General features: G+C 40.7%; 1 protein-coding gene across 1 annotated transcript; it reads right to left on the reverse strand.

Moving 5' to 3' along the window:
• Positions 1-297: 297 nt before the first annotated feature.
• Positions 298-10463, reverse strand: cybb (cytochrome b-245, beta polypeptide (chronic granulomatous disease)). The gene is made up of 13 exons (XM_030074799.1): positions 10364-10463; positions 9662-9754; positions 7035-7145; positions 6659-6743; positions 5811-5959; positions 4695-4876; positions 3641-3773; positions 3426-3518; positions 2837-3090; positions 1889-2051; positions 1124-1270; positions 763-887; positions 298-433 (listed from the first exon to the last, which is right to left on the reverse strand). The coding sequence occupies exons 1-13, from the start codon at positions 10406-10408 to the stop codon at positions 316-318; spliced, it is 1698 nt and encodes a 565-aa protein (XP_029930659.1). The 5' UTR covers positions 10409-10463; the 3' UTR covers positions 298-315.
• Between the last annotated feature and the right edge of the window lie 2477 nt (positions 10464-12940).

A 12940-nucleotide genomic window follows, 5' to 3' on the forward strand; every position in this document is an offset into this window, starting at 1 on the left:
AAAAAAAAAAACATACAACACATATCAGTGTCCCAACCTATAACGATAACAGATATTCTTACATATATACTGCAAATTGAAACCTTTTTTAAATTTTAAACCATTATATCTCCAGAACTACTGTCTTCAGTCACATTTTCCAGACGTCTTAACAGCTTTATGAAATCTGGGACCCTTGCTTTTAAAACATAGCGGGTCAGTCTCAGTGGACAGTCTGACCCCGTGACCCCCTCCCCCACCCCCCGCTGGGACGGTGTCCTCGCTGGCCGCGTCGTCCAGCAGGTCGGGGCGTTTTCTCAGAGCTTCGGGACGTTTTTAGAAGTTCTCCTTGTTGAAGATGAACTCCGCCCCGCCCTCCGAGTGGGACAGACACTGTTTCCCCAGGGCTTTCCCCAGCTGGGGCGGGCCGCACAGGAAAACACCCACTTTAGTCCTGAGGAGACAAACACAAGGGGAAAAAAATCCTGTTATTGTTACTGGTAGTGATGATAATAATTGCAAAAAGTATATAAAGTATAAAGCATCAATGCCATAAAAAATACTTTTAAAAATGTAAAACCCCTGCAGTCCAAATGTTCCTTCAGTAAACGTTTAGTGTTCTCAGTAAAATGTAGTTTAATAATTAAAGTAGCCACAGTGAAAATTTCTTGAGAATGAGGATGTCATTTTTCATTTCTCATAAATTTCCTGCGTGGCATTAACCGCTCAGCTGCTGGACCACGTGAGCTCAAACTAGGTTTATCGTCAGGCAGTCAGTCCCACCCTGGGTGCTTGGACCCGATCGTGGTGAACTCGCTGTCCCAGTTGGGTTTCCCATACTTCGTCTTCTGTTTAAGTCCTGTGATCGGGTCGTTCTCCGCCTCGTGGTGAACCCAGAAGTGAGCAGCCTGGGACACAGAGAGAGGAAGAGAGAGAAACCTGGATGTCAGCTGAGAATAGTACGATATTTCACCAGGAGATGACAGCATGAAAGTATCCAATCTTAACAAGAACAATCTCATATTCTTCTCTGTTTACATCTCCGCCCTGATATCTTACTGCATGAATGCTCAGTAAACAAACAGTACAGGTCTGCAGCCAGTAAAGACACATTTGTACTAGCAGCAGCACTTCTCTTCTGTACCTCGGACTCCTTCCAGCGGGTCAGGTAGATGTTGTAGCTGAGGAAGTTAGACATTTCTTTAGCCGTCATCTGGCCCTCCAGAGACTGCAGCAGATCGGCGAACCACTCGAAGGCCTGAGTCTCCGGGCACAGCCAGTAGAAGTAGATCTGGGGGCGAGAAAGAGTCACCTCGTTCACCCTGTGCGTTAATCCTCCTTTATTTTGTAATGTTTTATTTAACCCTCAGAATAAAATGTATTTGATTTCAGTCCAAAAATATTTTTAAAAAATCACTCCCTTGGCCTTGACAATCCTAATCCTAACCTTAACCCTATAAAGCCTGAACTGTGAAAGAATTGGCAGAAAATTCCAATTTTTTGAAACTGAACCCTTTATTTAGTCCTATAACAAAATATATAAAAAAAACAAAAAAATTCAAAAATTATGTTATTACACAACCTTTCTGGTGTATGATATATGATATGTACTTGAAGTGCCAATGGTATGGTTCAGGGTGAACCGGGGAAGTGTTCAAAGGTATACAACAGTATTTTGGTCAAGTATTGATTAAACTGAAAACGAAAAACAGAATTGAAAATATGTATCATATATGATACGAATGGCTTTATAGGGTTAAAATACAAATAAAAATAATTTAAAAAGCAATTAAGAATAAAGAAAGAAAAAATACAGTTTTTACATTACAATTTTTTACATTACAAAACTAAGAATAACAAAAAAAGTCACTGTATTTGACCTTGCTGGTGACTCATCGGCCTCTCTCACCTTTTTGGTGAAGACTTCCTCCTTGTTCTGGATGTGTTTGTACCACACGGACTTGAGGATGGAGGCGAACGGAGTGACTCCGATTCCGGCACCCACCAGCATGACCACCTCGTACCGAAACACGTCCTCGCTGGCCGTCCCAAATGGGCCGTCTATTGCCACCCTGCACAGAGAGAGACAGGGAGACATTTTGGCTTCAGCGTTAAAGGTCAGCAATGACAGTAACCCCAGCATGAGTACAATCAATCAACTTGTAAAACTTAAACAAAACATCAATTTTAATTTTCTTCTGCCTATTTTAGATTATGAAAAAAATGGAAAAGCTAACAGAGGAAGTATCATATTTGAATAGCAATAACTAGGTCCATAAAATGTAAGACATCCAGGACAAACTTAATGGGAGGTAGTGAGTTTTTAGTTTGTGGTGTCACTGATGTAACCAAGCCCTAACCCTAACCTGGTGGACTTTTCAAGGACCCGGTGTTTACTCTGCTCTTTGACATGATAGACATCTGAGCACAATGTCTGCACTAACTTGCAGCTATTTCATACCAAAGAGGGTTTGACGACTCAAATGTTGTTTTCCCACTGCTGTGCAACCAACATAAACGTAACCAAGCAACTGCCAAAGCGGCGGTGAATGGCCGAGATGCTAGTTTCACAACAGGCTCAGTCTATGAGTTCAGGCTGCGTGTGTGTCAAGGAGGGATGAATCACCGACGGGTGTAAGGAGAGCACAATAGCGCTGCAGATTGCCCAGCATGCTCGCTGTGAGAACCGCATGTAATGTTGAGAAGATCAATACTGCCTGATTTCGCCTTCCATCATTTTCCTGCCTCTCTATTTATCTTTAAAGGGGAAGAATCAAAGGCAATCAGGGTTGATCAAGTGCAATCAGCACTTCAATGTCCACCGCCCCCTCCCTCACTCCCGCCGCTGTTGTCATACTTTGGCAGCTTCCAGGCCTCCTGCGGCTCCACTTTGTCGCCCCCGCAGGCCTCGTACAGCCCCTGCGTCCAGTCGCCCACGATGCGGATGTGAGCGCTGAAGTGGTCCTCCTCGGGCGCCGACGTCAGGGTGAACGGGTGCCACTCCAGCCTGGAGACGGAGGGACACTGGATGAAGACATACTGGCCCACCTCCATGCGGAAACCCTTCCTTTTCATCTGCAGCTCCAGAGTCTTGGAGGGATGCATCACCACCTGCAGGTGAGGGAAACAATATTTAATACTCGTCTCTCAAAACACCCCTGCTGATGTGATGGAGCTGACATATTCATCGATCGAGGTTGTAATGCAAGGTTTTAATGCTACTTAATGCTCTTTTCAAAGGGTGGAAACAGTGGAAACACTAAGTACCTGTAATACTTTGTCATGAAAATAAAAATTTAAATATATCAGCACAAACTATTGGATAGCAGCAGCCTAAATACACAGTGGATCTTTTTGACTGCAGCCTTTCTGACATGAACATCAGGGTAAATTGAGGTTCTGTTCCATTTGCGTCTAACAGAGTCAAGGTCAGCAGAAACACACACCTTGGTGATGACGACTTTCTGATGGGAGCGGTAGAGGCGGACCAGCCTCTCACACACATACAGGATCATCGGACCCACCACCCACTTCCATGTCTGCACAAAATAACATTTGAGGAAATACACAGGATACTTAGAACAGAGATGAATATTTAATGGAAAGCACTAATCTATTATTTACAGTGGCTTTAAGATGAAATGATGGGTCCATAACTCACCATTGGCGGGTTTCCGGCAAATTCTGGTACAGGGCAGTCAGTTCCATTTTTTCCCCATTCTTCAAACATGCTGGCACACTCGATGGGGTTATGCTCCTTCAGGCTGTCCGCCGTCTGTCCTCGCACGATCCGCCTGGGGTCAGCAACCAAACGGAAGTGAAGAGAGTGTTGAACTAATGATGAACGTTTGCAGGAGGCTGAATCATCTTATACACAGAAGACCTTAGAAGACTTCTTACTGGAGGAAATAGGGCCCCGTATACAATTTGATGCACTACAGGCACTTTAACTCATGTAAATACAAAAGTTAACCTCCTGAGACCCAGCCTATTCAATTATGTCCTCTGTAGTGGACATCAATTGATTGTCTATATCGTTCTACTACCCTATCAAGTCCTGGTGTACTGTACAGAGGACATCCAGACCTTTCCAATGATATCTCATGTGATAAGGTGGGATGAGGGGAACACCCACTTTCTATTGAGCCAAAATGGCAGCTGCAGAAAAACGCACATGTCATGAAAAAAGAAACAGGAAGTCAAATATTGTTTAGCTATTGGTTTTTACTGATGAAAATTATATATTTTCTTGTTAATGGCATTGATTGTCTGTAATTGATTATCTGTGGTTATTTGATTGTTTTTTTTTTTATTTAAATTTAAAATTATCTGTTTTTACAGTAAAATCCACTACAGTGGACATACTGTAAAATCTAAAATAAAAATATTTTTTTGTGAAATTCTAAATTGTGAGTTGTTGTTTTAATTCTAAATAGACAAGAAATCACAAAAAAAGTTAAATTGGAAGACACTTTTTTTCCTTGGGTCTCAGGAGGTAAAGTAATAATCCTGAGCATTTTTATATAAATGAATATCCTGGTGATCTCTCAGCCTACTATAGGCTATTAAAGAAAAGGCAGGAATTGCTTTTCCATCCTAGGATGAGAGGATTTGCTGAATCTAGTTTCATACTTGAAGTGAAAATAATTCCAAACAATAAAACTGCAAAAATTAAACTGATTTTAGATGAAAACGGTCTCATTGTACCGACGTACCCGAAGCCGTGGAAGACAAGGCCGATGAAGAAGATGACAAACAGGTGGTGGGTGTACCAGAAGACCTCGAAGTAGGACCTGCGGATGACCTCCATGGACGAGGTGATGATGAGGATGAGGGCCAGAGTGATGGCCACCCCCGTCAGCCCAGCAACAGTGGTGAACATGACGATGATTTGGTTCTGCAGAGGACAGTAAGATTTGAACCGTTTAGTAGCAGATAGCTCCATGTTAGTTCTTCATTTTTACACTTTAACATCCAAACCAACCATAAGACAAGACTGTGCTGCTGTATAATGCTGCGCTCATGGCCTCAACGATGGTTTTGGAAGTTCCCACATCTAGGTTAAAGTCACAATGCAATTTTTTTCCTTTTATATTAAAATGAAAATAGGTCATTTTGGCTCATTGGTTAAGGTTAGGTAAAGAGTTAGGGTTAGGTTAAGGCATAAGTGAAACGTCAGTGAAAGGCTGTACAGAATGAATGTAAGTCAATTAGAAATTCCAACAGCTAATGTTACACAGTCATTGAAGCCTCTCATGTAATGTTGAAAACAAAAAATCCTCAGCTTGAAAGTTGAAAACTAATTCTGTCAGGCACAGACGGACAACAGTGAATCGTGTTGACAATATTTTCTTGTCCTTTTTGCTCCCTGAAAAGCTCATCCAGCTGGTGAGTCACGGCGTGGGTCCAGGTCATGGGGACGTCCCGTCAAACTAATGCATGGCCGTTCCCGCTTTAACCACATGTTGCTGCAATAGGTCAGAGCTATTGTCTAACTTCCCTTGAGTGCAAAATGTCACTTATTACATGTACTTCCTGTCACTGGATTACATTGTAGATGTTTCTCACTGTCTCCTGCAGGGATGTCACATTTCACTTTTAAGGAGAATATCACTCAATTTTAACATTCATACAGGTTACTGCTCCTGGCTGGCATAAGTAATATTTGGGTTAATTAATAACTGTTTCCACAATAGACACCAAAACACCAATTCCACATTTTATACTTCGATTAGAATGTCATATCATGCAAAAATGAGTAACACAATATGACTGCTGAGTGGTATTCTCCTTCACACAGCTAACGTTTGCTCTCCCAAGAGACAACTCACGGTCTCGTTGGTCCTGATGGGGTTGAGGAAGGACGCGTTGTCACCGTTGCCGATCTGAGACAGGACGAAGGGCAGGAGGCTGCTGTTGCGGTTCAGCTGAGCGTCCATGAACCATTCAAAGTTAAACAGGTGGGCGATGATGTGGACGGCTGGAGAAGAAGACAGACACGTTACAGGAGAGTCAGTAGATATCAAACGCGAGTGTTAGTCAGTGCAGTGTATCCATCAAGCTGCCAGATCCTTGGCACGACTTACTGCAAAATACTAAATAATGATAACTTTGTTAAGTAGAATTGACATAATGTGATACAACTGGATGTGATATGAGGGAGGGGACAATATCTCGTGATACGTTTCAATATATGACACAGGGCAGGCTTCCTAACCTTACAAGGTCAACAAAGTTAAAAGTATATGGACAACAAAATATGACTTTGCAAAATTTTGTTTATTTCTGCACTACCAAGATTGTGTCATTGGCTCTGACTTGCCACAATGTAAATGATTTAACAATGTCTTTTTTTTTTATTAAAAAGTGCCCAATTGCTGATCACTACAGAAAATAAAATGTAGCTAATATAATGATGCTTTTATCTGCCTCAAATATGTATTGTCACATTGTTGTGTTGTGATATATTTTGATATTTTGTTCCATTGATATTATTCAGATATGAATCACCACCAGAAAAATGTAGCCTCCCTGGTCAGAATCTTATCAAATTTGGCTTTGTAAAACAAAGACTAAGCATGTTTTATTCATTATAATGACTAAATAAAGGCACAGCTTTTTAATACACTTTGTCTTCATCAGACAGGGTAAAAAAAAACAAAAAAAACCAACATGCTACCTGTGTGGAAGGCGATCATATAGGCCACCAGTTTGTGAAAGGTAATGTTTCGGTCCAGCTGGCGGGCCGCTGTACGGCTGCAACACTGCAGAGATGAAAAGACAAAGACAACACGGTAAAATGCCTACAAAAATTATTTTTTATGGATACAGGCAGAGTAAACTTACTCTTAAACATCTACTCTTACAAAATGACTGATAGCCCAAAATCATAACAGATGATGGTACTTTCTAAAGCCTAAGGACTCATTTCAATCCTCTAGTGAACAAAATGAGAGCAGTTTTACAGATTAGGTTATATGCAGTCTGAATATTTAATTTGGAACATCTTTTTTGGCATTGTAGAATAAACCGTTTATTCTCACAAATGGAAATACCTGGATGCTGCCACGTAGGAAGGAGAGGAGGTTTCTGCAAACGGGCAGCAGGATGAGCATGCAGTTGAAGTTGAGGCAGGCAGCCGGAGCTCTGGCCCAGGACAGAGCTTGCTGGGTAAAGCAGACAGAGGGGAGACAGTGTTGGATTTATTACTTAATATGCATTGTATCACATGTTATTTCAGAGTAACCCTATGGAATAAGGTGGCGGCTAAACAACCTATATTTTTACTTATTGTCTTGAGGTCAAGATAAGTCTATATTGTGACACCTGCGTGTTGGAATGACACATTACATTTCAGGTTTTCTGGCTCGCGAGATCTCATTCAAGCTGTTTTGAAAATTCAGCAGCCAGCATAAAGAAAAAAAAAAAAAAAAAGTATGACCACGGCTTCCCTGTGTGATATTGTTTGAGTTATGCTTTGGAAACTTGTGCATGTGTTAAGCAGAAGTTTGAGAGCTGTTATGTGAATGCAATACACATGAACTGGGAGGCAAAAAAAGGACGATCTGTGTTTAAAAGTGGAACTTAGACTTATATTGAGCTTAAGAACATATACAGCCAAGTGTGTTACTAAGCCTCCATGTCACTTTAACATTGGCCTCTCAGAGCCAAGCCAAAACCGGGAACTCACTCAACCTTATCTCTTTGCCCTCAGTGAAAGCATGATAACACGTCTCACCTTGACCAGAAACCCAAGTCCTAACATACAAGGACTCCCATTAGGGAGGTGAGGAGCAGCAAAACATCCTCACTTTGGATGACTTTCTGCATTTTTCTGTCTTTGGGAGGTTATTTGAGGACACTTGGTGCTCATAAGTGCAGCAAACGCACCCCGAGAAGAAAGAAGCCAAGTGCATATGAGAAAGTAGGAGGCTTTCAGACTGGAGTTTCACTTCTTCTCACCTCAGGCCAGCTGTACAGCCAATGGTGTGGGCCCGGTTTATCATGAAGCCAGCCAGCTGTGACCACTGAGCAAACCTTGAATCCTCACATACCCTACTTCCTTTAAGCTCAAGTCTAAATGTAGATACAAGGCGGTGCAGATAAGTATGGGTCTGATTAGTGAGGGTGTGAGGGAAGATTACGGCTTGGAGACGCCACGGTTTATTGTTGAGGCCTCTGCAGGTGTCGTTAGTCAAATTTAATGACACATAAGTGATGGGAGGAACCCAATCAATCATATAATCTGTTAATCTTGCTCACACTCGAATTTTTTTCCCGTAACATCTGAGGCTTTTACATAATACAGGGGCGTAACTAGGATCAGAAAGGTAGGGGGGGCACAATTTTAGATGTTTTGCAGGGGGGTCCTCTCTCTGAAAATTTTTAGTCATTCAAAACTAATTTCCTGCATTTTTACACAACCTGGAGGGGCGAGGGGGGGTATCCATGTGATCGTCATACCCTCATCGCTGTCACAGACTGTGATTTAAGACAGCATTTCAAACTTTTTTTTTTTTTTTTTTTTTTTGTATGTGTCTCTCTTAAATGGGACTGGATCCACTGTATTCTGCAGCTTTCTGCCGCCTTCTACTTTCTGACCTAAATTATTATTCTGCCAAGGAAAATCGAACACTGCGATGCGATTGCAATTGCAGTTTGTTTTTTAAAGTACATCAACTGTGTTCAGGCTACCAATAAATGCGCAAAAAATGTCTTTTTCCAAGAGAAATACCAAAATGTTGGAAATTATACAGAAAGGCTGAGGAAAACCGCCCTCTTTTCTCCCACACATGATTGATTTTCTTGATCCAGATGTCTCGAAAATACTAACAAACCATAAACATGAATTTTGAGGTTGACAGCAACACATCGTCACAATTGATTTAGTCATGTCTAAAAGGCTTTATTGCTACCAACCTCCCCCCATGCACTGTAGAAATTATAGCTGTCCATCCAAATAGAGTAAGGCCTGTCCTACAACACAAAACCCAGGATACGCAGTGTTTAATGCATTTCAGAGACGTATGTTGTGCTTTGTTTTAGTGGAAGGTTTGTGAAGCCTGGCTTTGAATAGACTGAAGAATTGATCATAAAAACATCACTCAGAAGTGGAGATAATCTTTTTTTATTGGAGATAAGAGCTGAAGCTGTTGTTGCCACTGATGTAACACTGGGGACTTTGAGGACAGCAAAGTGCAGCTGAGACGTTTGAGGAACTGAGAACGGCTGGGTTTTTTGACTAAATTTTACGTGTTTCTGCAACTCTTCATGTGTTGTTTTAATTATTGGTGGAATTTTTCTTCCCTCCCCATAACTTCCTTCTTTCTTTTGATGAGACTGAAACCGCCTGAACTGTAGTGTGAAACAACAACCATGAAATCCAATTTTAGAAATATGGCTCTTTTAGAAGTAGACTTTGTTTGGTGTCCTGACGTTTCACAGATGCAGTCTCACAGACACAGGTGAACCTAGCTTTTAGTTTCAAAATGAGTCAAAAATCCACCAGTGAAAAATCTTGACAGCAGCATCGGGCCACATTTTCTGCTCTGATAGCAGCATCATTCAACCCATTTATGACCATACTGAAGCATTTTGTTGCAATTTTGAATATTTTTGAGTTAGCCTTCAAAATCTGAATGAGAGCTGGGACTCAGAAAGTGATGCTCTGCGACAAACTTACCCCGAGAAGGACTCTGGTGTAAAACCATTTGTCGGTCAGGAAGCGCATGTAGAAATGGACAAACAGGAAGGCATTGATGCCCAGCCATACCAGCTGTAACACACATCCAGATACATGACATGTTGTGAATAAACTTAACTCATTCCAACCGCATGAAACAGACATCCAAATTAATTCAATTTCACAAAAAAAAAAAAAAAAAAATGAACCAGCTTTGGACAAATTTACCACAAATGAGAACACAATTAGCTTTTCAAATAATGAAAATTGCACTTCCAGTACATTTTAGTTCTTAGCATCATATCACTGCATCCCCATAACCTTTTATTGTGGTAAATCAAGTAAGACTAAAGTTAAAAACTCTTTAATTCAAAAAGCATTTTAAAAAGTTGTGTGAAAACTTTCAATTGCATGAAATTGACACTCAAATTGGTTGATTTTAACTATAAAAAAAATCAAGTTCTATGGGTAAGATGAAAGTGATATTTAATCTCATCGCATCACACCATTTTCATTCACAGGGCTGCTTTATTCTACCAAATCAAATCAGATTGTTGTAAAATACCCCAGCAGTATCATCCAAAATACCTTTACATACCAATACCACATCAAAATCATCTTTAAATTTCAAGCTATTTTTTTTTTTTAAAAATGCTGATAACAAACAGGTCATAAATCCAAAAATGCCAGTGATATACTCACAATAACAAAGACTGAGAGTCCCTCATTTGCAGCAAAGTTGCCCATGATGGAAAGTGCTTCTGAAAATGAGTGAAGGAGACTAATAAGACGGAGGGAAGCAGGAAACAGAGTTAAGGAGGAGAGCAAGCGGGGCAGTGATTACTCATTTTATAACCTGTCAGAGGAGCAAATAAGGAAGTGACCTCAAACACATTTTCAGAAGGAAGGTCCCTCGTCCCACCAGCCGCCCGTTTCCTACCCTCATTTAAACCTTGGCTCATAAATATTTACACACATGAGGCTGTGTTACCTCTGCTACCTGATGACCTAACACGCAGTGCAGTGCATTTGATCACCACATGTTTTCATAGCAATATATTGCATCAGTACAAGATATGAAAACATTATATCATACAGAGTTAAAAAGCATGCAAGACATGAAGGGACCCTGGTATAGGAATGCAAACTTTTATATTTATATGATCTAAAGTGTCTAAGGATGATATTGTTCAAATTTGATTTTGATTTGATTTGAGGCAACAAATCCAGCTGTTTCTCCAGACAGTGTCATGGTGCATTCAGGCGGCCCTCGTCAGCTGATAAAGTTGGAAATTTCCACATTTACCACCTGAAATTTGCACTTGAGCGACCAATAAAGCTGTAAATCCAAGTGATAAGCTTCCAAGTTCCAAGTTCATGCGTGGTGACGCAGGACTGTGCCACGCGGGCAACTTGAAAACAATGCACCAGGTTAACTGTAAATATTACTCATCACAGTTACGATCTCAAGGCTCATTCCATTCACTGGGCTGACCTCATGCTGTGGGCCAATCAGGATGCAGTATTTTGTGGACTTAATTTTCACATTTATTCAATAAATACCTTTCACTTAAACTACATGCATTTATAAAACATCATGAAGAACATGCTCTTACACTGCATCATAGATAATCTGAAAATTGATTAATACAGAACTTTGAAGATCTATTTTAGAAAAGGAGAATTATCCTTAAGTCCTGGGCAAAACATACACCCAAACAATTATGCTTTCCAATATCAGAGGTGTTTCGAAACAAAAAAGAAGGGAAATATGAATTACATTAATCTTGACCCAGGTGTCTTGCAGAAACGACACATGCCTAAAGAAACAGTAGTAAAACTCTTGGATTTGTAAATGCATGGCGCCAGGTGACAGTTTGAGAGGAACTTGATACTCGATGGTGACATTGTGAATTTTATGCAGAGGAAGTGGTCGTTTTCCAAACACGAAGTAAAACATGACATTAGTTGCTACACGCTTCCTGTTTCAATCAAAGCTGCAGAGGAGAGAGAAAACCTCAGCTTGCCCATTCAGGGTTTGAAAGCAAGTGTGAATTCGCAATAGCTGCGACCAGTTACGTGCGTGCATCCACACACACACACACACAAACTGACAAACGCGTGACCTCCATGGGAAATTTCAGCCTCATAGGTAGAAAGTTGCGGTTGCTATAGGTTGGGCACAGCTTTGTGGACCAATGAACAGAGAGATTATTGTGGACCAATCATAGAGATGGCCCAGCAGAGCGAGATGGCAGAGCTGACACACACACCGCTGAAAAAAACAACAACCTCTGCTGAGTTCCATGATGCTTATAACAAACAGTTCATATGAAAGGGTGTGTGGCTAAAGTACAGGGGCGGGGCAAACCATCACTAATGAAAGTGTCTATATATGTGTTTAAATGTGTTTATGTATATGTGTGTCTATCTATGTGTCTGTGTGTTTTTTTTTTCTATAAAGTTTGGCCATGTTATGTGAATCTGTTGGAAAGTCATGCAGCTTTTTTATTATAGGCCACTGCCACTGCCACACCCCCTTTTTGCCATTTGGCATGCACACAAACACACACCTTCACTCACACACCTTGACCTCCATGCCAGTCGACCAACAAAACGAGCTGTATTGCTGCGTATTGTGTGTGTGTGTGCAGCTTCTAAATTAGTTATTTCCACATCTGAGACTCATCCACTGCTACATATTGATGTGACTTTTACCACCTGCTAAAAAAAAATGTTTTATTGACATTTAGTTGCTTTTCTCAACAGCATCACATACATTTGAGAGGATTCTACCTGTAGGAATGTCTTTACTGATATGTGGAGGTGTTAAGTACAGAGCTCTGTTCATCTGCAAAACTCTCCTTCATTTGGAAATAATAATAATTAATTATAGCTTCTGCGCAGCAATGGTCAGGGCCGGGCAATTTAGGGCAATTCTGAGCAACAAGTGGAAAATAGGAAGATGGCATTTTAATGGGCATTTTGCATCAGTTGGGGCTTGAACTTACAATTTCTGGCATGAAGGACAACACTCTATCTCACTGAGCTAACTGGCAAATGTCACTTCAGCTGTGGCTTCACAAATTGACTAAGCCAGTCACATGATAGCAGCCACCTATGCATGGAAGGGCAGATTTCAAACCACTGTAACAAATAAATAAAAATAAATAAATAAATAAATAAAGACAAAAATCTGAAAATACACATATTGCATCTAGACAGCATGGAGATGTTGATTATTTGTTTTTAACAATGACTGATTTGCTCCATAAGTGA

Source organism: Myripristis murdjan, chromosome 2 (assembly GCF_902150065.1).
Source record: "Myripristis murdjan chromosome 2, fMyrMur1.1, whole genome shotgun sequence".
Classification (NCBI taxonomy): domain Eukaryota; kingdom Metazoa; phylum Chordata; class Actinopteri; order Holocentriformes; family Holocentridae; genus Myripristis; species Myripristis murdjan.

Coding starts and splice junctions, on each gene's coding strand:
- cybb (XM_030074799.1), bottom strand. CDS start 10,408: ATGGGCAACTTTGCTGCAAATGAGGGACTCTCAGTCTTTGTTATT. Junction 7,146..9,661: donor ACACCAGAGTCCTTCTCGGG/GTAAGTTTGTCG, acceptor TGCTTTACCCAG/CAAGCTCTGTCCTGGGCCAG. Junction 5,960..6,658: donor TATGATCGCCTTCCACACAG/GTAGCATGTTGG, acceptor CTTCTTCTCCAG/CCGTCCACATCATCGCCCAC.